General features: G+C 43.4%; 1 protein-coding gene across 2 annotated transcripts in view; it reads right to left on the bottom strand.

Annotated features, from left to right (window-relative positions):
* LOC120066168 (low-density lipoprotein receptor-related protein 5-like) overlaps positions 1-25736 on the bottom strand; it is a 51630-nt gene that overhangs the window by 13266 nt on the left and 12628 nt on the right. For both annotated transcript variants that reach the window (XM_039017337.1, XM_039017336.1), the window contains exons 5-11: positions 22766-22962; positions 21699-21830; positions 18861-19257; positions 18400-18571; positions 1032-1248; positions 539-828; positions 97-323 (exon numbers count right to left, since the gene is read on the bottom strand). In XM_039017337.1, the coding sequence (XP_038873265.1) occupies positions 97-323; positions 539-828; positions 1032-1248; positions 18400-18571; positions 18861-19257; positions 21699-21830; positions 22766-22962 (1632 nt within the window). The remainder of the gene's footprint in view (positions 1-96; positions 324-538; positions 829-1031; positions 1249-18399; positions 18572-18860; positions 19258-21698; positions 21831-22765; positions 22963-25736) is intronic.

The following is a 25736-nucleotide window of genomic DNA, read 5'->3' on the forward strand; positions in this document are numbered from 1 at the left end:
TTGGCAAGACCGCACAAACAGATCAACGACCAGGCTAAGGTCAGTCAGACATGAAAGTTGCGTCATGCAGATGGGACGAATCTCAGTCAGTCTTACCCGTTGGCGGGGTCGAGGGCCAGGGAGCGAGGGTTGTCCAGGTCCTTACACACCAGGACCTGCCGGTACTGTCCGTCCAGCTTGGCCACCTCGATACGATTGGTCCCCGTGTCCGCCCAGTACAGATTCTTCCCCAGCCAGTCCACCGCCATGCCTTCTGGGTAGTCCAGGCCAAACTCTATCACATGCTCCACAGAGCTGCCATTCATGAAGGCCCTGCTGATGGTCTGGGGAGGCAGAACAGGGGAGTAGGTTCAGACACTTGTACAACAGTCAGGCACAGAGCTCAATAGGAATTTTAAAAAGCCTGGAGCCTAAACAAATAAACACCCGGTGGCTAATTCAACCCAAAATGACAGAAAACAAACCCCCAAAATGATACATGGAAACTCTAAAATTAACAATGACTAGAATAGAATGACAGAAAAGCAGTCATCCTCACCTTGGTGCTAACGTCAGTCCAGTAGATCCTGTTCTCGGAGACGTCAAAGTCGAGGGCAGAGGCCTCCTTGACCCCGGTGAGTGGGATGGCCACATCGTTAGAGTTTGTGCCGAGAGAGATGGAGCGGATGTCAGCCCGGTTGGTGAAAAGCAGGAAAGCCTCGGGCACCACGCACGTCCTCATGTCACTGAGCAGCTCCAGGCCCATGGGACAGGCACAGCGCAGGCCCTGGGGCCGGTGGAAACACAGGTGGCTGCAGCCGCCGTTGTCTTCCGCACAGCCGTTCGTGCCTTTAGGAGAGAGAGAGAGGCAGACACGGTCAGTTTCTCTGCAGTAGACAGGGAGTTCTGCTCTCTTCAAGTGTTGATAGTTGTGGATATCCATACATGAAAATTAGAAAACATTTACATGAGTATTCGTAAATATTGTATACTACTTCTACTAAAAAAGCTGTCTACATCCTTGTGTCAAACATTAACATTCTGTCTCCTACCGGAGGTCTCTGTGACTCTGGTGGCCTTGAGACCCATAAGGTCAGGCAGCTGATCGATGATGATCTCTCGGATGGCGTCGGTCTTGTGGACCCTCTCGATGCTCCGTCTCTGCCAGTCCGTCCAGTAGATGTAGTCGCCCAGCAGCGTGAAGCCAAAGATGTGGGGAAGCTTGTCCTCCAGCAGGGTCACCCTGTTGGAGCCATCCACGTCAATCACCTGAGGGAGAGCAAGGAGGAGGGTTTAACCGTAAAATGGGCAACCCAAGCAGTAGCCTATGCCATGTATGAAAATAAACAGTTTTATTTCAGCACACCTGGCGCAGTAGGGTGATTTGCTCAAGGGCAAAATGGTAGGAACTGGCAACTAATAGGCATCTTAAGTCTGCCAAGTATGAGCAACAGAGTTTGATTCATCCTCAGGCTCTTGTTCTGTTAGACAAGCATCCACTCACACCCCATAGATGCTGTAGGCATCAATAAGAGTTATGCAATCTTGTACTTGATAACCTGGGGCTAAAAAAAACAACAAAAAAAACAGGTGAGACCAAGTTTGACACAACTGGATACATTGCACTGACAGTGACCCTCACATAATATTTGTTGAGTTCACCAAGTGTGTACTAATTTCAAGACGTTCTTGCTGCGTGTATTAAAGCCAAACCACGGAGACATTTCAAACCAAGAAAAGTCAATACATAACTGCAAACAGACAAACTTGATTTTCATAGATTACCATTAACCATAGAGCATGACTGAATATCTCCATCTAGGAAAAACATCTGTGGGAGACAGCACAAATCCTTATTTGTATCACGTTTAAAAATGAATAAATGTGACAGTATAAGATTCCTGTCACAAGTGTTGCATTACAGAGGGAAGAAAATGAAGTAAACGGATGTAGGGAGTGGTGCCAAAGCATGCGTCGGTCTTTTAAGGTGCAGAAAGAGAGAACTGAAACTGAGTGTTCCTTCCTGGGAAGTGAACTGTGCTTATTTCAGAAAAGACTGCAATTACACTCAACACAAATCCTAGACTACCCGGCATTACCATTACACAAAACTGTGCCTCTGAAAATAGAGCCATTTTTTATTTTCGCAAACTGGGGTCAGCTCCAGGATATATTTCCATCTGACTGAAAATTCTGGTGTGGCATCTTATGGCGGCCACTACTACGTGACTCGGTGAGCATATTCTGCTCCAGGAGAAACCGAACGCTACGCAGATCAGCACTGTGTTTCTCCTCTTCCATTTCAGCTTGCATGGAGGTATCAGTGGGTTCACGTGGGTGTAATTCAGTCCATGCAACCAACCAGCCCACCCTAGGTGTTCATTTTGGTGGGAGACAAACTGAAGTGGTTCAGACACACAGTATTACATTTTTTTTTTTAAAGGGCCTGCTCTGGATAAAAACAAGATGTTGTCCACAAGCACAAAACCCTATAGGAATTCAGCACAAAAGGCACCAGTACACCTTTATGTCCTGTTCAAAGCAAGTATTTAACATAATGGCAACTTGTACTTCTAAGATCCGGTGGTCTTACAGATGACTTTGGATTGCTCGAGTTAAGACAAACTTAGGCCCATTCAGCAGTTACCGGTTGACATGTAGATTTGTATTAAGACATTCTGCCAGGTGACGGCCATAATAATGTGGACTATTGTTTTACCGAGAAGGAGCTCTTAAAACAAAGACTTCCTGTACGATGTGGTTCCCATCTCGAGCCCTTCCTGTGTGGAGCAGAGAGTGCAGACGGAGATTGGGTTAGGGCTGGGGATTGGGGCTACTGCCAGGGGCTGTTGCCCTGGAGGGGTGTCCACTTGATTCATTCCTGCAATTCAGTCCCTTGCTTCCTACAGCTGGTGGAGCGACTGACTTCCTCCCTCTCCTAATATAAAGAAAAACTGGGCGCATTGCAGGCAGCACACTATGAGGGGGACTGGCAGAATTTGACACCACAGAGAAATGGTGTCGCTTTTGAGGAGGGGAAAAAGGTGATGGAAGATAATCCGGTTCACTAAACTGCTCTGACCACATGGCTGACAAACTCAAGGGGTGGATTGGGTTCACTTTACACCCAGCATTCTTTATTGGACATTTATACCGTGTGACTCGGTTGTCCCCACCACTGTTTCAGTAAAAAGCTGAGATGAGGCTGGAGAAATGTTAGCAGTCAAATTCATAGACAGAGCTAGGGATGTAAAGAATGACATCAAAATTATAGTTAACCATGTTGAGGCTATACAGTGTTTGTAAACAAACATTGGCGTAAAACAAGCTCATATTTTAAGTTCTGATGGGGTACTACAGTTAAACTAAGATCATGAGGAATGTATATGTTATATTCTTCAAGAATCAATGGGTATATATCAAATTTATAAGTCCAAAAATGGATGTAGAAACTGCAGATTGCCCCTTTAAAAGGGCTAAGCACAACAAGCCAACCAATAAAACTCAGAGTGCAAAGTCTTAAAGGGGAACTAGCAGAAAGTTGTTTTTTCACACCTCACTCCAATACACAGTTCAACTTCAAAGACAAGTTGAAGTGCAGTAACACTGTGGGGGAGAGGGTGGGTCATCTCTGGGGAGGGTCACGTGACGCTCAGCAAACAGGTTTCTATAACAGCCCCAGCTAGCAGAGATATAATACCTCAACTGAACTTTCCTGGAAGCTTCACACAACGTGTGTGGTATTCCAAGTTCCATGAATGTTATGATTCCCTGTTTGAGGGAGACGGATCATTTAAAATGTTTTTCCTGTCTTTGGAATGTAAATATTTGTTATTCTGTAGTTAGGCCTTACTAGTGCGTTATCTTGTCCCAATTAAAATATTGATGACCAGTTATGCTTTGGAAGCAGACTTTCGACTTCGGGTTCTAACAATCTGTACAGAATATTGAGAGTGTTGTTGAACACAGGATGGGGTTGATCTTTGTCTCATGGTTTCCTAGGAGTTAGGCATGAATTCTTTCCACTGGTGTAATTAGACATGTTATTGGATGGCATACCTTTCAAAACGTCCGTTTCCCCTTGCCTTTTTGCTTTCAGTGGACTACAGGACATTGTTCAGGCGCTCACCCGCGTATACCACCAAAATCCCAGCACTTTTACCAGCAATGGATGAAACCTCCCCAACTCGGGGATGATTTCTCCCCTCTACCTTTTCCCCCCAGTCTAATCCAGGTAGGAGTACTGCTCTGGAGTCATGTTCCTCCCTATCCTGACAATTCCACATAATCCTTTGATGCGCTGCAAGGCGAGCGGTATAAGTGCGCAGCTTATCAATTTTTGGCCCTGGATTCCAGCGGCGTGGCCACACTTTCTCCAGGTTAACTCCTTCTGGGGCTGGCCTGGGAGTGGAGGGGAGAAAGGAAGGAGTGGGGGAGGGGAGGCCCTAGACAGCATGCTCGAGTAAACGCATGGCTGCCAGTGCATACTGGACCCTTTTGTGTAATTAAAAACGTGCCAGCTGCCTTGGTAAATTAGCCCAGAACAAACTTAAGCAGGCCTCTGAGGTCATTCAAACATATGCCACAGGGAGAAGAAAGTGTTGAAGGAATTGACCTCCCCTTTCCACCAAAAAGGAAAAATCTTGCAAACAAACAAAAATGGACTCAAAACACCCAAACACACATTCTTTTGCTAAACAAAAAAAATGAAGGTATAGAGTTGGCAATACAACAAGTAAGGTTTGTTAAATAAGTTGGATCTGATCTTATTATGATAGATATAGAAATGTTGATTCCACAGGATTTAGGATCAACTGAAAACACACATTTTGATGGCACTTATGAGCAGAAATCTTTTCCAACCCTTGGAAAAATGATAAAACAATTTTATTGAGAGGAAAACAAAACATGAAAGTCTCATCAGCAAGTCAGAGAAAGTTACTTTTTATTTAACCTTTATTTAACTAGTCAAGTCATTTAAGAACAAATTCGTATTTACAATGACAGCCTACCCCGGCCAAACCCTAACGACGCTGGGCCAATTGTGCGCTGCCCTATGGGACTCCCAATCACAGCCGGTTGTGATACAGCCTGGAATCGAATCAGGGTCTTTAGTGACGCCTCTAGCACTGAGATAGTGACTTAGACTACTGAGCCACTCGGGAGTCCCTGCTTGGCGGGCTTCAATGCCAGCCGATTTTAAAATATCCTATTTGCGCCTTAGTGTCACAGATGCCATTCAAATTCTGTGGGCCGGGGCAGTGTGACAACGGGCCGCATGTTCTCCAAAGACCAGTCTCTACTGGCGAGCCTAAAGCTGCTCTGAGTATGACTGAGGCCTGACCAACACAGAACAGGCCATTTCACTCCCACATTACACTTGATTTACAAAATCAGAGTGACATTTATTTCTTACCACTTAGTCTCAATTACAAACCATCATTCCAATGGCCCTTTAATTAAAATGTCAAGCACTAGTTTATTTTAATTTAAATAATTAGGCTATAAAGTCAGCTTTCTGCAGAAGTAAGATAGATTTGTAGTAGTGGGACCTTGGATGCGTTTTTCTGGGTTTGTTGCTGTGTGATATGATACCTACCCATCATATCATTGGCTCAGCTTTGGGATCACCATCAAGATGCACATAACCTTGTGGACTACATTATATGGAGAAGTCTAGGAGAACTGCACAAATTCAATCTCCACATGAGCGAGCCCCCCCCCCCCCCCCCCACCACCTCTTTTACCTGCCAGATCTGACCAATTACCCCACTCCCGAATACAGTCCCCCCTCAGGCCGCTTCACACGAAACAACCTCCCTATTCACCATTGGCTTTGAAATATTATAGGGTTTCGCTTGAAGTTTGGCCAGTTCTTCTGAAGGCCCGACTCGGCAACAAATGATATTATCTTTTTATCTGCCGTTTTCTATGTAAGGCCAAGAACAGCGCTGCCTTAATTCAAACAGAATGTCCTTACTGCTTTTCTTTCCCCCTCCAATTCTCCATTACACCACCACCCCCCCCCCCCCCAATAATGTTCCATGCACTTTCCCCCAACTCCCTTTTCAAGCCTTTCTCTCGACTTTCTCTTGCTCACCCTCCCTTATGAGGGTTGACCACCTCCACAGGAAATAAGCAGGAAAGGAGGAGAAATGCTATTCTCAAATAACATTTGAATTGTGTCACCCAATATACAAAGTCATGCTTCTGTTTGAAGCTTTAAACAACATTTGGTTTAATGGACTACTATTGGTCATATGATCAAATTCTTGTAAAAGACTTAATCTGAACATGTTTTAATTATTTGCTTATACATGTTGACGTTTGGTCTGTGAAGACTATCTTAAAAACAAAAATGGTGGATCTGAGTTGGTGTCATGTCTACAAAATATCTAAATATAAAAATTAAATATCAATTCTGCAATTCAAATGTCTAGTATCATAATTGGAACCGTCCTCTGGAACTCAACATGAGTCTAATGTGACGCAGAACACAATTCAAATCAAATGTTATTTGTCACATGACTCGTAAAGAACCGGTGTAGACTAACAGTGAAATGCTTACTTACGGGCCCTTCCCAACAATGCAGAAAGAAAATAACGAGGAATAAATACACAATGACTAACGTGGCTAGACACACACGGGGTACCAGTATCGAGTCGATGTGCAGGGGTACAAGGTAATGGAGGTAGATATAGGTAGTGGTAAAGTAACTAGGCAACAGGATAGATAATAAACAGTAGCAGCAGCGTAAGTGAAGAGTCAAAAAGTGCATAGAGGGTTCATGCAGATAGCACTAATAGTTAACTTCTTCGGGGTAGGGGGCAGTATTCAGATGACTGAGGTGCCTAAAGTAAACTGCCTGCTACTCAGGCGTAGAAGCTAGGATATGCATATAATTGGTAGTATTTGATAGAAAACACTCAGAAGTTTCTAAAACTGTTTGAATGATGTCTGTGTATAACAGAACTTATTTGGCAGGCGAAACCATCCAGGAATGTTTTATTTTTATTTTTTAAATTTTTTGGGTCACTTTTCAATTGGTTTTCTATGGGGATCTAGATTTCTAAGGCACTTGCTTGCAGTTCCTATCGCTTCCACTGGATGTCAGTCTTTAGAAATTGGTTGATGTTTTTCCTTTGAGAAATGAAGAAGTAGGGCTGTTCAGAACGAGGGTCGAGTCTAGTGTACTGTTGTGGTTGGGGCGCGTGACTTGAAAGCTCGCTCCACTTTGTTTTCGTCCTGTATTGAACGCAGTTTATCCCATCTTAAATTTTATCGATAATTTATGTAAAAAAATACCTAAAGTTGTATTAGAAAAGTTGTTTGAAATGTTTGGACAAAGATTACAGGTAACTTATTAGGTATTTTTTAGTCATGTTGCGCGAGTTGGAACCAGTGTTTTTCTGGATCAAACGCGCCAAATAAAATGGACATTTTGGAGATATAACGACGGAATTAATCGAACAAAAGGACCATTTGTGATGTTTATGGGACATATTGGAGTGCCAACAGAAGAAGCACTTCAAAAGGTAAGGCATGAATTATATCGTTATTTCCGAGTTTTGTGTCGCGCCTGGCGGGATGAAATATGATTGTCTGTGTTTGTTTCATGGGGTGCTGTCCTCAGAAAATCGCATGGTTTGCTTTCGCCGTAAAGCCTTTTTGAAATCTGACATGGTGGCTGGATTAACAAGAAGTCAAGCTTTAGTTTGCCATATTGCATGTGTATTTTCAATAATGTTAAATATTTACAATTCCGTAGTTTGAATTTGGCGCCCTGCACTTTCACTGGATGTTGGTTAGGTGGGACGCTACCGTCCCACGTACCCTAGAGAGGTTAACAAAATAGCTGCTCGGACTGAGTGATTAACCAAAACGGTTATTTTGGTTTTTTAAACTAATTGATCGACTTCGGTTCAATTATTTAAATTCCATTTTCTTCTGTTTAAAAAAATAATCTGTGAGCTCAGTGCGCACATTGTACTGCATTTTCTCTAGAGATAAATGCCCAAACTGTGCAATGTATTAAGGGGTTGTAGTTTCCAACAGGCCAATGTTTTACATGTTAACGTAAGAATTAAGTGATGCAGAAAACGTGATAATTAACTACAATGACCATAATCCATTGTGCAGCTACTTGGCCGGTCTTGGTTTCTTTCACGCCTCCTACTAAGAAGAATGTATCCCTTGATCGCGCAGAGAGCAGTTGCTTTGCGAGGTATTGGTATTCAGCAGTCATGAAAGTATGCGTTATGTACTTTGAAATACTACTTAAACAGTTATCGTCAGACAGCAGCTCTATAGAAATGATTTTTAAAATTAAGTCATCAAATATAATATACAACTGAAATATTTTATTAAAGTAAGGTAATGCGAATAACTGATCAATAGTCATGGGCAGTCACTACCATTATGGGAATTTGCGTTCAACCCACATGATGCATGTAATGTTAAAAATTACATATTTTTTACTAATCAAACTGAAAACAGACCAGGGGGGAAAAAGCACTAATCGCTCAGCACTATGTACTATTTAGTAGTCTTACGGCTTGGGGGGGAAGAAGCTGTTCAGGGCCCTGTTGGTTCCAGACTTGGTGCATCCATACTGCTTGCCGTGCGGTAGAAGAGAACAGTCGGTAACTTGGGTGGCTAGATTCTTTGACCATTTTTAGGGCCTTCCTTCGACACCGCCTGGTATAAAGGTCCTGGATGACAGAGCTCGGCCCCACTCCACTACAGCCCCGTTGATGTGGATCGGGGCGCGCTCGGCACTCCGTTTCCTGTTGTCCCATGATCAGCTCATTTGTCTTGCTGACGTGGAGGTTGTCGTTCTGGCACCACACTGTCAGATCACGGACCTCCTCTCTATAGGCGGCATCGTCGGTGATCAGGCCTACCACGCGTGTCATCAGCAAACTTAAAATGGTGTTGGAGTCGTGCGAGGTCCCACACTCGTGGGAACAAAGACTACAGGAGGGGACTAAACACGCATCCCTGTGTTTAGGGTCACCGTGGCGGATGTGTCGTTGACTAGGCCAGATTTTCCAAAGGGAGGGCGAGCCTTGTTACACATTTCCGTGCGTGGACTATTGCTGATCTACAGTTGTTGCACAGGTGACACGCTGGTGAAAACCGAGGTAAAACGGATTTCAGTTTCCATGCATTAAAATCGCAGGCCACTACGAGCGCCACCTCTGGATGAGAATTTTCTTGTTTGCTTATGGCCCTATACAGCTCGTTGAGTGTGGTCTTAGTGCTCGCGTCGGTCTGTGGAGGGAAATAGACGGCTACTAAAAATATAAACTCTTGGAAAATAGTATGGTCAGCAGCTTATGAGGTATTCCATCTCAGGCGAACAAAAACTTGAGACTTCGGTAAGATTAGTGATCGCGCAGCAGCAGCTGTTAACACACCCTCAGCGCAAACAGCTTTCCACATAGTACAGTAATCGGAGAAGTTTAAATTGTGGATTATTGCATTTTATAAATGGTAATTTTCTACCAATCATTTGTTTATAAAGGTGTACCTTCAAAAAGGTAGATGGAGTTATTTCCTAGATGAAGGAGACTCATTAGCGCCACAAGTTCAAGTTGATATATTGTGATTTACAGTGCATTGCACAGAGTCCATATTTCCTTTATAGCAATATAAACATTCTTGTTCCATATGGGCAAACTCCAACACACACACACCCAGACAGAGCAACAGAACCAGATAGGGTCTAGCTTTAGCTGAACATAGTAACTCTTGATCCATGGAACTCCATCTTCCCCTGATCCCTGCACCTCCCCAGGAAATATGGGGAGCTGGTGTCTGGAGAGGATCACTGACAATAAATCTCACCCACTCGTCTATAAACATTGAAGTATTCTCCAACCAGGCCTGCCAACAGTAGGTCCAGTTAAGCCAAAACATAATTACATTTACATGGCGGAACGGCTTTCACACGCAAAGACAATCCTGCTGATCCAGGAGGCATGAGTAAAACGCACGACTTGGGTAACAAGAGCGTCGGGCTCATTTAGGCTGTTCATTCACAATTGTTAAAGCAAAGAGTAGTGTAAACAGTATACAAAAACATTGCCTTTATCTACTATGTCAGTCAATCGTTGAGCCAACCTGCACACACACGATACAAAAGTGATGGGGAAAAAAAATGTACAATTAAAAAAAAATAAACCCCCCCAAGCACCATATTCAAGGACAATGTAAACAAAAATGTACAGTGCCTTGAGAAAGTATTCACACCTTGACTTTTTCCACATTGTGTGTTAATGCCTGCATTTAAAATTGATGAAATATTTTTTTATGTCACTGTCCTACACACAATACCTCATGTCAAAGTGGAATTATGTTTTTAGAAATGTTTACAAATTAATGAAACCTGAACAGCAGAAATGTCTTGAGTCAAAAGTATTTAAACCCTTTGTTATGGCAAGCCTAAATAAGTTTAGGAATAAAAATGTGCTTAACGAGTCATAATAAGTTGCATGGACTCATTCTGTGCAATAATAGTATTTAACATGATTTTTGAATGACTACCTCATCTCTGTACCCCACACATACAATTATCTGTAAGGTCCCTCAGTCGAGCAGTGAATTTCAAACAGAATCAAACAAAGACCAGGGAGGTTTTCCAATAACTCACAAAGGGAACATATTGGTAGATGGGTAAAAAAAAGAAAAAAGACATTGAATATCCCTTTGAGCATGGTTAAGTTATTAATTACACTTTGGATGGTGTATCAATACACTCAGTCACTACAAGCACAGGCAAAGTCCTAGAAGCAGGACAATAACTTAAAACACAAGGCCAAATCAACCTGAGTTGCTTACCAAGAAGACCGTGACTGTTCCTGAGTGGCCGAGTTAGATTTAAGCAGATTTAAGTCAAAACTATGGCAAGACTTAAATGGTTGTCTAGCAATGATCAACAACCTATTTGACAGAGTGAAGAATTTAGAAAATATACATTTATTTTTTTTTAAACAATTTTAAATGGGAAATATTGTACAATCCAGGTATGCAAAGCTCAGACTCACCCAGAAGCACTCACAGCTGTAATCACTGCCTAAGTTGGTTCTAACATGTATTGACTCAGGGATGTGAATACTTACATAAAACGCAACAAAATGTATAAAAACAAGTTTTCACTTTGTCATTATGGGGCATTGTGTGTAGATGTTTGAGAAAAAAAAAAAAAAAAGTAATCCATTTTGAATTCAGGCTGTAACAACAAAATGTGGAATAAGTCCAAGGGTATGAATACTTTCTGAAGGCACTATAAATGTAGCTAGGAACTATAACAGGTGCTTCCGGTCTTTTCAACTGGGTTTAGAAAGGACGGTCTAAACAGGCTGGCTGTCTCAGCGATGTCTTTGAACGCCACGCAGGCCTATTTGCCTGTAAATTCCAACACAATGTGGTCTTTGGGATACATATGGGATGCATTGTGAACAGACAAGTCGACAGCTTCTGGCAACTCCTCACCGCAACACTGCTATGGAGAAGAGAGATAGACACAGCACAATCATGTTAATAAGCCACAAACATGGCCAGAACAGGAGCAGAGGAGCTCGCAGACCCCCTGCCTGCTGACAGATGTGGGACAGCAGTGCACATCCCTCAGGAAATGAGACATTGTCGTGCAGCACAGCACTGGGGCTAAGGCTGCTTCTCTGGCTGAATATTACTAGACCAGGCAGTCTCAGTGCTGGAGCTAGGGAGGAGAGCCAGACAGCTCTTTGTAAAGGTTATTGTTAACCTTTGAAGAAGCCGATCTCATCCTCCCCTCTAGCAGGGCTGTAACGTCAAAGAAAACAGACGTTCTTGTTGATTCAAGACACTCCTCTCCAATTCATCTTTCCCTTTCCTTTGTTATTTCCAAAGGTGCACCGCCACGAGCCATCAAGAAGATGAGCGTTTACCGGCGAAGTCTCCTGGAAAATTGCAAGACACCTAAACAACACATAGGCTAATAGTTCTCTTCCCGGCAAAACATTTGATTAACTTAATGTATTGGAGAACCTGGAGTTCTAACACAGCTGTTTACCATCAACCTGGGCAGACAACTTTAAAACAACTTTAACATTGATGAAGGCACCAAAACACGACACTTGCCACTAATGAGTCTTTCAGATACCTAGATGTGTTTTCTAAAACAGCTTTGCCCATGATGTACAGCCCAAGTGAGTGACAAGTTGGACGGCAGAGTGCTGGCCGATGGGGGTGGAAAATATTACAAAAGTCAGGTGTCTTTTATTCCCCTCAAATGTGTATCCTTCCTCAGAGCTTGGCACATCAAAGTTTAAGACCTCACTGTAGAAGGCAACAGCAACAAACGGTTGTTACCAGGCAAGTAACTGATTGGCTAAGTGAGATATAAGACGTAGCAGTGGAAACAAACCAGCCAACAAGGCCAGCACAACAACAAGCTTGTACAAAGACTTACTGGACACCTCTGAAAATGAGATGCATGTCATCATCCCCTTTATAAAACCAGGGAGTTCCACAGTAAACATGTGGATAACCTGTAAGAAGAGCAGAGCATTCAGCAGACTTCATTCCATTCCAGAAAATTGTGACTGAATGAAAGCACAGAAATAGCAATGATGGCAGATGAATCCATAGCGGAATGGGAGTTTAACTTATTTCCTACAATTTGAGTTGTGACTCGAGGTGGTTTGATCTTACTGACTGTGAAGGTGGTTGGACAAGGATTAAGAGAGCGAGTCTGTGATACAACTCAGCTGTTAAGACTGATCGGCCACAAGGCTGTGTGTGTGCGTGGTTGTGTCTGTTGAGTGGCTGAGTGCTCTATGGCTTACTCTGCTGCCGTCCCCCCCACCGTCCTCCATGTGAAGAGGCTTGAACGGGTCACTTATACTGAGACTAAAGCTGTCATTAGCATGGCCAATGTTTTAGAGGGGCCCCTTGTTGGAAAATCCTCCGCAAATCAAGTTTCACGGCTCAAGACGGCAACAATGTGGCGAGGCCATCTGAGCGACGCTTCGGGGGAACTTTAAAGAAAACATTATTGATCCCTTTCAGACGAGAGAGGTTTCAGCCAGCATCCATCAGCACCAGGGCCTTCAGCTGGTCAGACTCAGATCTCAGGCCTAAATAAAGCCTTTCTTTCAGAGCAAGGCTTTTCATTGTGGTGGTGAAAACAGCCCTGGTTGCCACTACCTTGGCTGTAATGTACCGAAAAAACTAAAGTAATCAGATGCACTTAAGGCTATTCATTGTTGTTTGTGCCCTTTCTCCACTTTTTATAGAAATAATAGACCACTTCACATAATGATTTATTTGACAAACAGGCAATTCAGCATTTATTTTGTTCATTTTACCAAAGTTATTTTAATGAGATTCATGGCTCAGCAAGCAGTAAGCCATAGACAAAAAAAATAGTTATTTTCACACATCGGTTCAAAGTTGCCTCTACTCTTTTCTCACCAACACATAGATGGGTATTGGGTACAGCTGCTGAGATCACAGGAGGTCTTTGAGGTTCAGGTCTGAGAACCAACACCCAGTTCCTGAGAAGCTCATATTTTTCATTCCGCTCATTTTTCTGGAGGAAATTCAATCACCATACCATTTACTTTCCTCTACCTCACAAAATGTACCATATGGGACCACACTCTACACACATGGCAATGAAGAGTGACTAAACGCTCCACGGAAGGAGAATCTGCATAATTGTACAACAAAGCATGAGTTTCTGTATAGAGGACTAGCACATCAGTCAAATGAGTTATCCTCAGGATCTCACCAGTTATTGGGTGAACGAGGGGGTGCGGCAACATCAGAGGATTTCACCGGGGGGGGGGGGGGGGGGTGCGAGGTTGCAGGGGGAGTCAGATTCCTCAAAGAGGCTAAAACACATGGCGAGAGACTGAAATAAAAGACCACAATTCCCTTACTGTTTAAGGAAAAAACCTTCCAATCCGAGTGCCAATAACTTAGCCTTCTTTCAGACGTGCGGGTCCCGAGATGAAAGAGGACCTTCTTGGACTGTATTCAAAACCGAGCTTTCAACAGCACATTTAAAAGAAAAGGAGGCAGTGGACTCAGATCACCATTTCAAACTGCACTGTATCTCAGCAAAAGGCCTACTTGGTAGCTCGTCAGCAATGAAAAGCTTTGTCAAAAACATTAAGAAAACTTTATCCCTACTATTTTGTCTTAATAAATACTTTGATAATATCTAATAGTATTGAAACTTCACTTCAGAACACTGATATGGACAGAAGGAAAACAAATTACTAATTTACTTAATTGAAAGTGCCGGACTAAATCGATTTACTCAACAAGCAAGCAATGGATAATGCCATCTAAAAATATTTCTCCATTTTGAATGAATGTGAAAAGGTACTACCTCTGGAGATGGCAAGGGGGACTTTCAAACCATAACTCTTTAAAAAACACCAGAGTAAAAGTGGTATAATAGCATTAAATATCCCCAGAAACATCTGATGATAATATAAATTGAGTCTGAGCCACACTAGGGATGGGAGTTTCAAATCATTTAACCATTCGAATAGTATCATTCATATTTGGTCAGATATTCAAAATGCTTGTGTTTTTAACAACATACGTTTTTAACCAGAGCACTGCTGTGCGATTGGGAGGCTGGCACTCTATTGCTGCAGGTGCTGAGGTTATATGGGGCGGAGTGTGTAGCAAGCAGTGGATACAGTCACGGCTAGCTAACTTGTAGCAGCCACAATGTTATTCATCATCCCATATAAGCTAGTTGCGCTTTCTCCTCGACCCCATTCAGATAAAACATCCTACCTGTTGGTTGCTCGGTGTAGCCGACCTCCTTATTTCGCTAACTTCATTCCATTCAATCTTGCATTGCGTTAGCGAACCCTCACATCGAGCCTGTTTGCCACTGATTGGCCAACAAACAGGCTACATATGTGAAGGCTAGAGGTTAGATACTGGTCTTTAATGGGGCGCACCGTGCATGGCATAAAAACTATATTGAAAAGGGTTTTATTAAATGAATAATTTGAAATGTCATGGCATATGTGTATGTAACAATGTCACATGGATATTTTAAATTTGAAAAATAATTTCCAGTGTTAAAATTAGATATACACACACACATACGTTTTTCCCCTAGCAAAGAATGAACTCACAATTATTCAAATAATAACGTCAATTCAGATATTCAAATAACAGCGCACATCCCTAAGCCACACATGCAAAGTGTGAAGATGACAAACATTTAGGGGAGTGAAGAGCTATGCCCTCACACACTGAAAAATGTCTTCGGACCCAAAGGGCATTTCACGACGCAATAGAAAAGAAAGAAAATTCTGACAGGCCCAGTCACCAGCACAGAAAAAGAGTAAAGGTGGGGGGGCGGGGCTGGGAGGAGGGCTAAAAAGCCTCCAGACCTCTATTTATAACCATTCAGCCAGTGAACTGACGCATTCCAAATGCCAGAAGCACTTTTCAAAAACATTTAATTCAAGACCTAATGCTGTTGTCATCTAAAAATAAAAAAGGTAGGCAGTAGCAACTAAATGCACCCTTCTTTAAGGAAAAGATAGTCTCGGGAATTTCACAAAAAACACAAGGGGGCCCTCAAAACAAAAACGCTTAATTATGTTCAAAAACTTTAATGAGAAATGACTGATGTCTGAGCAGCGCCGGGATTTCTCCCCATTAGCACTTCAAGCAGTTCTGTTCCCTTCAGCAGCTAAGTGGGTCTGTGGAAGAACTGCCCGGGCCTCCATTAGGTGAAGCTGAAGAACCCTTGTGAAAAGAGCAGAACAGAACACACTTGTCAGCTGCTGGGAGCCTTTGGAAGCATGGCTGCCACCAAAGTGTGCATCTGGTGCAGGAGTGGGGGCTGCTGAGAAGGACTCTACAAGGGCCGGCCCGCCACCATTCTATGCACCCATTGTAAGGTCCAGGGCAAGGGTCACGGCAGAGCACACGGGCTAGGGGCTTCCCTTGTCAGTCAGCACATTGGTCAGGCGTGCTCTGCTGTGAGAAGAGGCAGTGCTGCCCAACCCCCTCTTTGAATCGCTCCACTCCACTACCCTTGTTCGGTTTCTCCTCCATCTGCTCTACACAGACAGAGAGAGAGTCATGCAAGGAACTCTGGGCTGCTGGGTCCAGACTCCAGAGCAAATAAACAACTCTTCACCAGCCACAAAGTTATGGAATGTACGATTTCTGGAAACACTATTGTCGGCCAATAGCAATTTCTTTTCACCTAAATTATCCGGTTATCACTAAAAGTATTCATCTGGAAATGAACCCAACATATGATTCCCAAAACTGGTCACTCCCACTCAGGACCTGCACACACAGATGGATTCAACATTTTGGACATCGCCATCTGACAAAGGGCTCTTTCTACTTCTCCGTCTGCCCTGAATCCTGTGGGGCTCGAGAGACGATGTCGTCACTCTTTCAGGAAAGCTTCGCCCCACGGCTCTGAGTTGACAACTGATTCAGACAGGAGAGAACATTTCTTCACTGTGCCCCTGGACAAAACCCAAGGCTCGCTGGAGCCTGGTGCTAGCCAAAACCAGTGCCAGCCAAAGCCCCAGCGAGGGACAGATGCCTGGTTTAAGGCGAGGGGAAAGGGGAGACAGGGACATTACATGTTGACACATCTGTGGCCTCTCATTGAGCTCAATATCTTAGTGGGAGCTACCTATTCCCTGCTCATTCATCCCAGCCTGCATGCCCAACCCTGTTAATGATAATCAACACTTTGGACACAAACACACCAGCTTCAGAGCATTCTAGCTAGGCAGGTAAAAATGATTTACAGTTCAACCAAGAGTTTTGGAGTGGATGTGTAAATGGATAGTCTCCCCCCTAAGGGTACTTTATGCTTTCTGAGACTGAACAATGCCCCTGCAGGGTGCCAGGCAACAGAGGCGAGCAAAAAAAAAAAAAACTGTGGTTAGGAAACTTCCAAGGGCTGATGAGGCCAGTCAGAGAAACTGCTCCTAAACGAACAGAAACCCAAGTGAGTTCACTAACCACTGGTAAAGGCATAGTTATGATGAGCAGGGGAATATTCAACCAACAGGACATACACACAGTCACAGGGAAAGAGAAGAGAAAGAGTGAGAAGGGGAAAATAACGAACTAATTCCCACCAAGCGCTGTGTTAAAGCTCATCTGGGAGGTGGCTCCGGCTCTTCCTGTGTTTACATATTATATGGAGCATGTGACTGGAGAAATATGGCCACCGTGGTATTCAACACCCTGGGACCTGTGCATGCAGGTAGACGATAAATCATAAAATACAGTCAGACCTTGAAGACACACACATACACAGCTCTTCCTCTAAAGATATGATCACCCGCACACTAACAAAGGAGCAGCCTAGCACAGTTTCTAGCCTCTCAAAATAATTCAGTCTTTCACATGTAAAATGACCCCCCCCCCCCCCCCCCCCCAATAAAAGAACACAATATTGAGCAATATAAAGTGGGAAAATGGGTAATATCAGGGTTTCAAAAAAAATGGCTTTGGACAGAGGCAAGCAGGAAATAAGTACAGTATAAAGTCCTAGCTGTTAGAATCCAAACAATAATAAAACTGCAGTGTGTCTGACAGGAAATCTAGAGTTGCTTGTCCAGGTATTATAACCGCTCGCTCAGACATTCCTCTGTAGCTCACAAGGGATCAACGGTCAGATTAGGGCTGTAACAGTCATGGAATATTAGATGACGGTAATTGGCCAGCCAAATGACCGCGTTCACCGCAATAATTTTTTAAAGCCCATTTTCTCCTCTCCGCCACTTCTGACTGCATGTGCTGCCATAGAAATTGAATGAATAAGACGGGCGTCCCCATTCAAGTCAATGATGGCATAATGGGTGGACTGATGGCCGTTGCAAGTGTACCCATAGGAGCAAGGCAGGAAGTAAAATACTGTATGTGCTAAAATATGCACCGTGGTTTGTTGATTCAACTCAACTGACATTACAAAAAATACATTCCATTGTATGAGCCACATCAGTTAACAATTTGAATGATCATTCTACATTACCATGGAAATGATTGTCACAATGACATATACATATTAATTCTTATTTTTTTACACAGTTATGGCGGTTATTTTATTTCCATGACCGGTCTTCATCCATAACATGGTTATAGGGTAATTGTGCCAGCCATAGGTCAGATAAATTCTCAGGTTTGGGCTGCCTCTCCTCATCCAAGAATGTGCTCCTGAAGCACTTCTCAACATCCACAGGCAACAAACACACCAGACAACCTCAAAATGAGGGGAACGAATGAATGAGAACACAAGTCCCGAGGGAGACGTCGACTCAACTACTTCCACAATCAACAGCAGCAAACCATGGGAATATTATAGTTGCTCCATAGACAACTATTTGGTGCATAAGAAGCACCAAACTTACCTCAATTTTGTCTGTCTTGGCATCGCCCCAATACAGCTTTCCTGCTTCATAGTCGATAGCTAAACCGTTGGGCCAACCCAGCGAGGTATTGAGCAGCACGAGACGCTCAGTTCCATCCAGGTTAGCTCGCTCTATCTTGGGCTTCTCCCCCCAGTCTGTCCAGTACATGTAACTGTGGAGAGAGACAGGAACAAAATTCTAACTCAACTAGAAGCACAAGCATTTCGCTACACTCGCATTAACATCTGCTAACCATGTGTATGTGACTAATAAAATTTGATTTGATTTATAGTGTAACTTGAAGTGAAATCATTAAACAGGTGTTTTGTAGAATACATATGGAATGAAGGAGGAATACATCATTATTTTTGTTGTTGCTGAAATGAGTTAACTTGATTGCTGTGATCAAGTAAGAAAAAAAGGGGGGAAAGACCTAAATCGTCTATAAAACACACACATACCCATTGACAGGGTCCAGCACAATGGCCCTTGGTTCATCCAAGTTCTCTGAGATCAGAATACGCCGGGAGGTTCCGTTCAACCTGGTAACCTCAATACGGTCAGTGCCAGTATCCGTCCAGTACAGGTTCCGGGCCACCCAGTCCACTGCGATGCCATCTGGGTGGTTGATCTCCGTGGTGACCAGGGTCTGGGCCTCAGTGCCATCGATACGGGAGCGGCGGATGGCTTTGACCTCGTCATCAGTCCAGTACACGTATCCATCCACGGGGTCGTAGTCAATGGCGATGGCATGGCGGATGTCATCCACCTGAAGGACAATGTCGGTGAAGTCTGGGAGGTCCAGAGAGATCCTCCGCAGGTCAGTCCTCCGGGCAAGCAGCAGAACCTGCTCTGCACCTGGGGGGGTAGAAGTGGACATTAAATGGGGAGAGAGCATGCCATTCAACTGGCATGTGACATAACAGAGCTTATTGGAGACCTATCTGGAGGTCCTACAAAGCTATACCTGACAAACATAAATGAATATGCTTTAGTAAAGACGAACCTTCAGAGGACAATTTATAGTTGTAACTTAATTCTTGTATTCTATTTGTTTACTCGGTTTTTAGTTGATGAAAATAGGCAATTTGTTCACTGTTTTCCAAACAAAAAGTGAGAACAGGCTTTAGATTAGATTGAAACAAATCCAAAAGACTAAATTATCCCTTTTAAATATCAGCCTATCAAAAAAACAGTTGTGTATAAATGTTTTCCTGAGGGGACACCTAGCTGCCACTGAGCCTGGTTTAAATAGCAGCTGCATTTGCTCACTAGAGCCACACTCTGCGGAGGCAATTAGGGCCAAATTTTTCCCTGCCCAATCTCACGTTTTAGCCATGTACGCTCCAGTGCTCCCAAAACCAGCTTCAGACTACCGACGCCCAATCAGAAGAGGGCATCCATCAAGGGTGACACCAATCAGTAATGACAGTGAAAAAACAGCTCTTCGTTTTCCCATCAAGGAGAGAACGCCACGCCTTTGATTTAAATTCACTCCTCGGTCTGCTTCACATTTGACAAAGTGACAAGACTTCCCCTAAAACCACAACAAATGCCCTCAATTTAGCCACCCAAGCTAAACAAATGAGGAGCGTGGACACTAGCTCTTTTTAATCTTCACACAGCCACCCCCCGTCCTGCTGCTTTCCCCCTAATCGGAGCTGATACAATGGGGTATTGTTTTACATTCTGTTTAGTTGTCAACACTGCTGGAGGTTGGCTTAATCCTATAGTCACTCTGAATACATCCATGTTCTATCAGGCCTGGATAACTAAACCCCCCCCCCACACATACACTATGGTTTTACTTACTCCTCTGGAATGAGGGCTAGAAGAATACAACTCATTGTTCCCTGGCCTGGGAATACACCGCCTCAATTTCAAATAGAGGATCTGCTGCATCCCTGGCCTGGGAGAGAAGTCTTATTGAGGCAAAGAACAGGACTGGTGCACAGAGACAATAGTGTTTTCTGTCCACCAGAGAGAGGGGTGAGAACTAGAATGGCCAGGACTGAACTCGGATTTCAGAATCAGCACTGACCTTGGATTGACGTCGAACTGTTTCATTCCAACAAGGAGGTATCCCAGGTCAAAACAGCCTCCAGCTACTAAACAATCAAAGGGCTGTCACTCCTCAAACAAGGGTTGATCCCAAGAAATCCCCCAGAATTTTTTTTTCTTCCCCTCTAGACAAGTATTTGTCACCTTTATGAGGGTGGGGTGGGTCTCTCCTTAGTCATGGGCAGGCGGGGAGAAATATCAGGCCCTCCAGAGAGACCAGAGGGAATGTAAACACCCTGGGGCAAGTCAAACAAACAGGTTTCATTTTGCAGGATGGGCCCGGGCGGTGTCCACTAAACACACAAACGGAGCAGTGACCTGATTAGGCCTGGCTTCCTACGTAATTGCGCTCTCTGCCCAGAAGTAAGGCGAGGAGATTGGAGTGGTAAGGGAAATGACCGTAGCAGCAACACAACAACGCATAAACAGGGGAGGTCCAACCTTCCTGAATTTCAGTCAGTCACATCTGTGGCCTTTGGTAAACTCTGGAAAGTAGGGAATGTGGGGAGAGGAGGTGGTGGAGTAGTAGGCTTCTAGGCTAAATGTAGCTGTCTGTATGTGGGGGCAATAGAAATTAAGAGAAAACGGCAGGGTAAATTGTGCATTGAAGAGCTCGCAGTGTGTAGCAGCCATCTGTCAGAGATTAGGCCCTTTTAATGGCTCTCTGGTTAGGCATTTTGGTCGGGGAACAGGATGCCAATACACCCAATAAAAATATCTTAATTGAATAATTGTATTAAAAAAATGAAAATCTAACGTTTTAACTGAATTTGATGCTTAATTACTGTGCACGTTGTTATGAAATGAAAAATAGATCTTGCCATATTTCCTAATCTGTTTAAAGAAATTGGGACAATATGACTTTGTTTGTGTGATTAAGGGCAGCTCTTGCAATTGAATAGGCCTAACTCAAGAGTCCATAAATAAAATAACCTCAGAATTGTCAATAATGTCCCGTACACCAGATAGGAATGTCTAATGTGAAACCGCGACACATGTACAGTAGCATTAGGAGAGGGCGTCATCACTGGGGGGGCATTGTGTGAGCTTGATTCTCAAATGGCACCCTATTCCCTCTAAAGTGCTCTACTTTTGACCAGCGCCCAAAAGCAATGCACTGTATAGGGAATAGTGTGCCATTTGAGATACAATCATTGTGTAGTCTTTTCAAAAAGGGGGCTCTCTACGGAGAAACCCATACCAACTGAGGGTAGTGGCCACAGCGGCTTGTCTCTTACCTGGGCGGCAGGTCTTCCCATCCTCCTTGAGCTTGACTCCAGTGGGGCAGGCACAGCTGTAGAAAGGCTGTATGGGGGACAGCAGGCACAGGTGGGAGCAGCCTCCGTTGTCCACACTGCAAGGAGTTTGGACTGAAGGCGCAAAGAGCAATGTCAGTAGAGATTACACTGAAAGTCAGTGAAACTGTCCCTAAAACTGAAAGCCACACTGCGAGCGTCTTCTATTCACATGTACTGGTGTCTTCGAGAGAACCATTCTGACAACAATTGATGAAAAACTTGAAGACTTTCACAAAAAAAAAAAAAAAAAAAAAAAAAAATCAAACTAAACCAACTGTGATATTTTTGCTCCACAATAAAAAGGTCGCTGCTCGGACAATAGCTGTGCCACAAAGTTTGATGTCCTGTGGCGTGATTTTCCCTGTCTACTGGGTCACGCTCTGCCAATCTCAGCAGGGCACTACAGAGCTACAAAGCCCAGCGGCTGGCACAGTGGACCAGCAAACACCAACCCTCCCCTTTCTCACAGCACTAAAGGAGGATTACAACCAGGCCACAGTCAAAGGCCAAATTGCTCAAACTCCTCTCACACAAAGTCTAAGCCAACTCATTTCTGGATTGAATTTATGGCGGCTTAATATACAGATTAGGAGATTTATTGTTGAATATTTATCTAAATGGCCTACCTCCTAAATATCAATGTCGTCCTCTCTAAAGTTTCTTATCTAAGCCTCCTACCTTTCCATCTTTCTCTAGATCACCTGCCCTCCCCAAACTCCTTGGGAGACGTAACCCACCATAATGGTGGCTTTCGTCATCATTCACTCCCCAAACACAGGCGTGTCAATGTTTACACACTGCCAAAGTCATCCGTTTTCACTACCTCACAACACACACAACCATAGACACACAGATGGGAATCATAACGCACTAAAAATATCCTCCCAAAACAAAGACAATCTGTTATGTTGTGCTCTCTAACATTCATTATGAGTACCATGGGGATATTTAAGTAACACATTGCAGGCCGTTACACATGCAGAATGAACTGAAGAGGCACTACTTACTGTCTGGCTGTCTATCTGGACCCAGCACTTGGATGTCCATGGGGGAGTAGATTCCACTGAGGATCTCCCTCCTCTTGTCTCCTGTGTGTTTGTTGCAGGCGTGGATGGAGCGGGTCTGCCAGTCTGTCCAGTACAGAGTCTCCTCTGACAGGGTGAGGGCAAACGGGTGGGTGAGGGTGCCCTCCACCACAGTCTCCCTGTGAATTCAAAACATAATTTATGGATCAGCATACCTTTTTAGCCATCAGTACCAATCCATGCTTAGACGGTATATTTGTAAGAGTAAAATTGGAACGCAATGAAGAGGAGTATCAGTTGAGATGTTGAGTTGTGCGTCTCAGCCACAGAATGTCATGACACCAAACAGCAGTAACTGGCAAAAACTAGGGCCTTCACGATACCAGCAATATTTCTTCCATGGCAAAAATGAACACGAAGCAGAAACCTGCTGCATGTAAAATAGTGTGCTATTGCTTGGAAAATAAATAATTGTGACACTGGATGACAATGTTTGTTTCCAATATTAGAGCCGTTTTCTTAGACGTTCAATCTGTTTTGTTTTCTTGTTACGATACTAACGAGTATTGTGAAACAGGTATCGTCCTGGCCATAGCAAAAACCCAGACTGAATAGGAATAAATTCATACCAAAAATAACAAGTGGTAGGGGAAATTAGTTAACAACAAGCTTGAGCCCCCTGGTTGGGATTTCAGTCAGGCCCTAAAGAGGATGCGTTGGAACACGTAGTGACGTCATGGAACCACAGTTCAGGAGCCGCACCAAGCCCTTTCCAAGGGAAAATTTAACAAATCAGCCTGTCATCAGACTTTAATGCAGCATCTGGTAAACTATTTAACAGGGGAATGGTTGCCCCGGCTCTGTACTAACGGTACAGCTGTCCTGATTCAGTGGGGAAGTAAGTCAGAGCAGTAGTCTATCAAAGCCAGACCAGAGCAGCACAGAGTACCGAGCGCAGCCTCATCCAGTAGTGCTCCCCTTTGCGCCGCCAGACGACACAGTCAGGCCAACAGCCAGTCAGCCCTGTGAGGACATAAATAAAATGCAGGATCAAAGCGTGGCATGCCGTTGCACAAGTGTTAAGAACCATGATACAGAAAGCAGAATTCTGTTGAGGCCCTCATCAATCACCAGACTGTGGAGGGTTGGTTGGTAGGTAAATGGATCCCTTTTCAGAGGGGTAGGGTCGAGGAGGGCGACAGCATGTTTTCTCCAAAACTTTAATAGCGTGTGAAGAACGAGGGGTTGGGAGAGAAAAAAATATATAATTACACCAGATTTCACAGCTATTTCGCATTCGACGTACTTGGAAGTTGGACGTGTGCATGTTTGAAGAAGCCGTTGAAAACATACTACAAACTGCTCCATTAATCAGACGTGTCAAGAATGTGTTGCACATGAAAGGCAAAAACGTCTCGCTTTAAGAGGTAAACGCTAACAGAAACTACTTCTGGGGTGAAGTTGACTTTTCTCTGTAAGAGTGCTTACGATAATTCCGAGTACCATTACTAGAGGCATGCAATTAGATTACAGTTGGCAAGAAACAGTTCCACCATGGTGCGTCTTATCCTTAAGTTAGAAATCACAACTTAATTTCAAATTGACATAACACACTGGGCAATCTGGTCCTGAGGGAGTTAAACAAACGAGGGTATTGCAACTGCATTGATCTTGAGAAAAACGCCTTTCACTCTACACCCTGAAGAAAGCAGTCTTGTCTGAACGAGAGAAGGGCTCTCTTTAGGGCTGGGCAATATGGCCAAAATGTTATCACAATATTTTTCACATTTGACCGTATTTTGAGTTTTTGAATAATAAAAATACTAAATATGCTTTGATTAGTTCATGACCCTAGGGTGGCAACGCATAAATTATACATGATTTCAAAAATGGGGCTTTCGCCATTCTAATTGTTTTATAGTGTTCAATGCAACAAAAATATAATAATTATAATGCATTTATAATTATTTGCATTTCCGTTATCATTTCCACAGTGTGCCACACGGGGCTGCATGATAAGGGCAAAAAAATACGCAGGCTTAGTTAATTGGTGAACTGTTGGAACCTTGGAAATATAATGATTATAAGCGATTGACCAACATGTCATTTTTTGTTATCAAACACATAATTGACCAACGTTGGTTCAATTACATTATTTTTTAGTGAGCCCAAGGCGCCGTCTCTCTAGAATTAAATCAAATCATTCACGAGAGAAATCATGTCAAGAACTGTGTTGGACGCTGGGCTGAACGGAGCTGTAGTTTTCATCGAGCAAATATTCAACCTAGTTAAGAGCAAAAACAATGACCATAATTTATTGTGCCCGTTTTTTTCCGTCTCAGACAGAGATGGATACACTTTTACTCCTGCTATGTTAGCACACAGACTGCATGAGAGGAACATACACAACAAGAAGGATAGAGACAGTTCGTGAAAGTATGCCTTATCTATTTTGAAGAATTAATTAGTCAGACAGCTCTGCAGCATGCTTAGTCAGGCTAGTCTAGCTAAATAGGATGACTAAAGACAATACATATGGGGAGCACAGAACGTTGTCTGGCTGGCAGACTGCTACTGCCTGAGCAGAGATGACATTACTTGATTTTTCATTTCTTGAAGTCATCGATTAAAAACGAAGTAATATCTACAACGGAAATATTTTATTTCATAGTAATTTGCCATTTTTCTATTGATGTCTACCCAATGCAGACCTGAGAGACAATGCAATATTTTCAATGTTCTGGCAATTGAATGTTAACTATTTTTGGCATTGGAATTCCATTAAAAAGCTAAAAAATCATTTGAATGCCATTATTTCACAAAAACCGTGATGATTTTTAAAAATAAATCGAACAGACATCAATAAGCACTAATCGCTCAGTACTAATGATTATTCCAATTCTATAGTTGGAATATAGTGGGCAGCACCTTGAATACATTGTTGTTTGACATG

The sequence above is a fragment of the Salvelinus namaycush genome, chromosome 21, assembly GCF_016432855.1.
Source record: "Salvelinus namaycush isolate Seneca chromosome 21, SaNama_1.0, whole genome shotgun sequence".
Taxonomy (NCBI): Eukaryota; Metazoa; Chordata; class Actinopteri; order Salmoniformes; family Salmonidae; genus Salvelinus; species Salvelinus namaycush.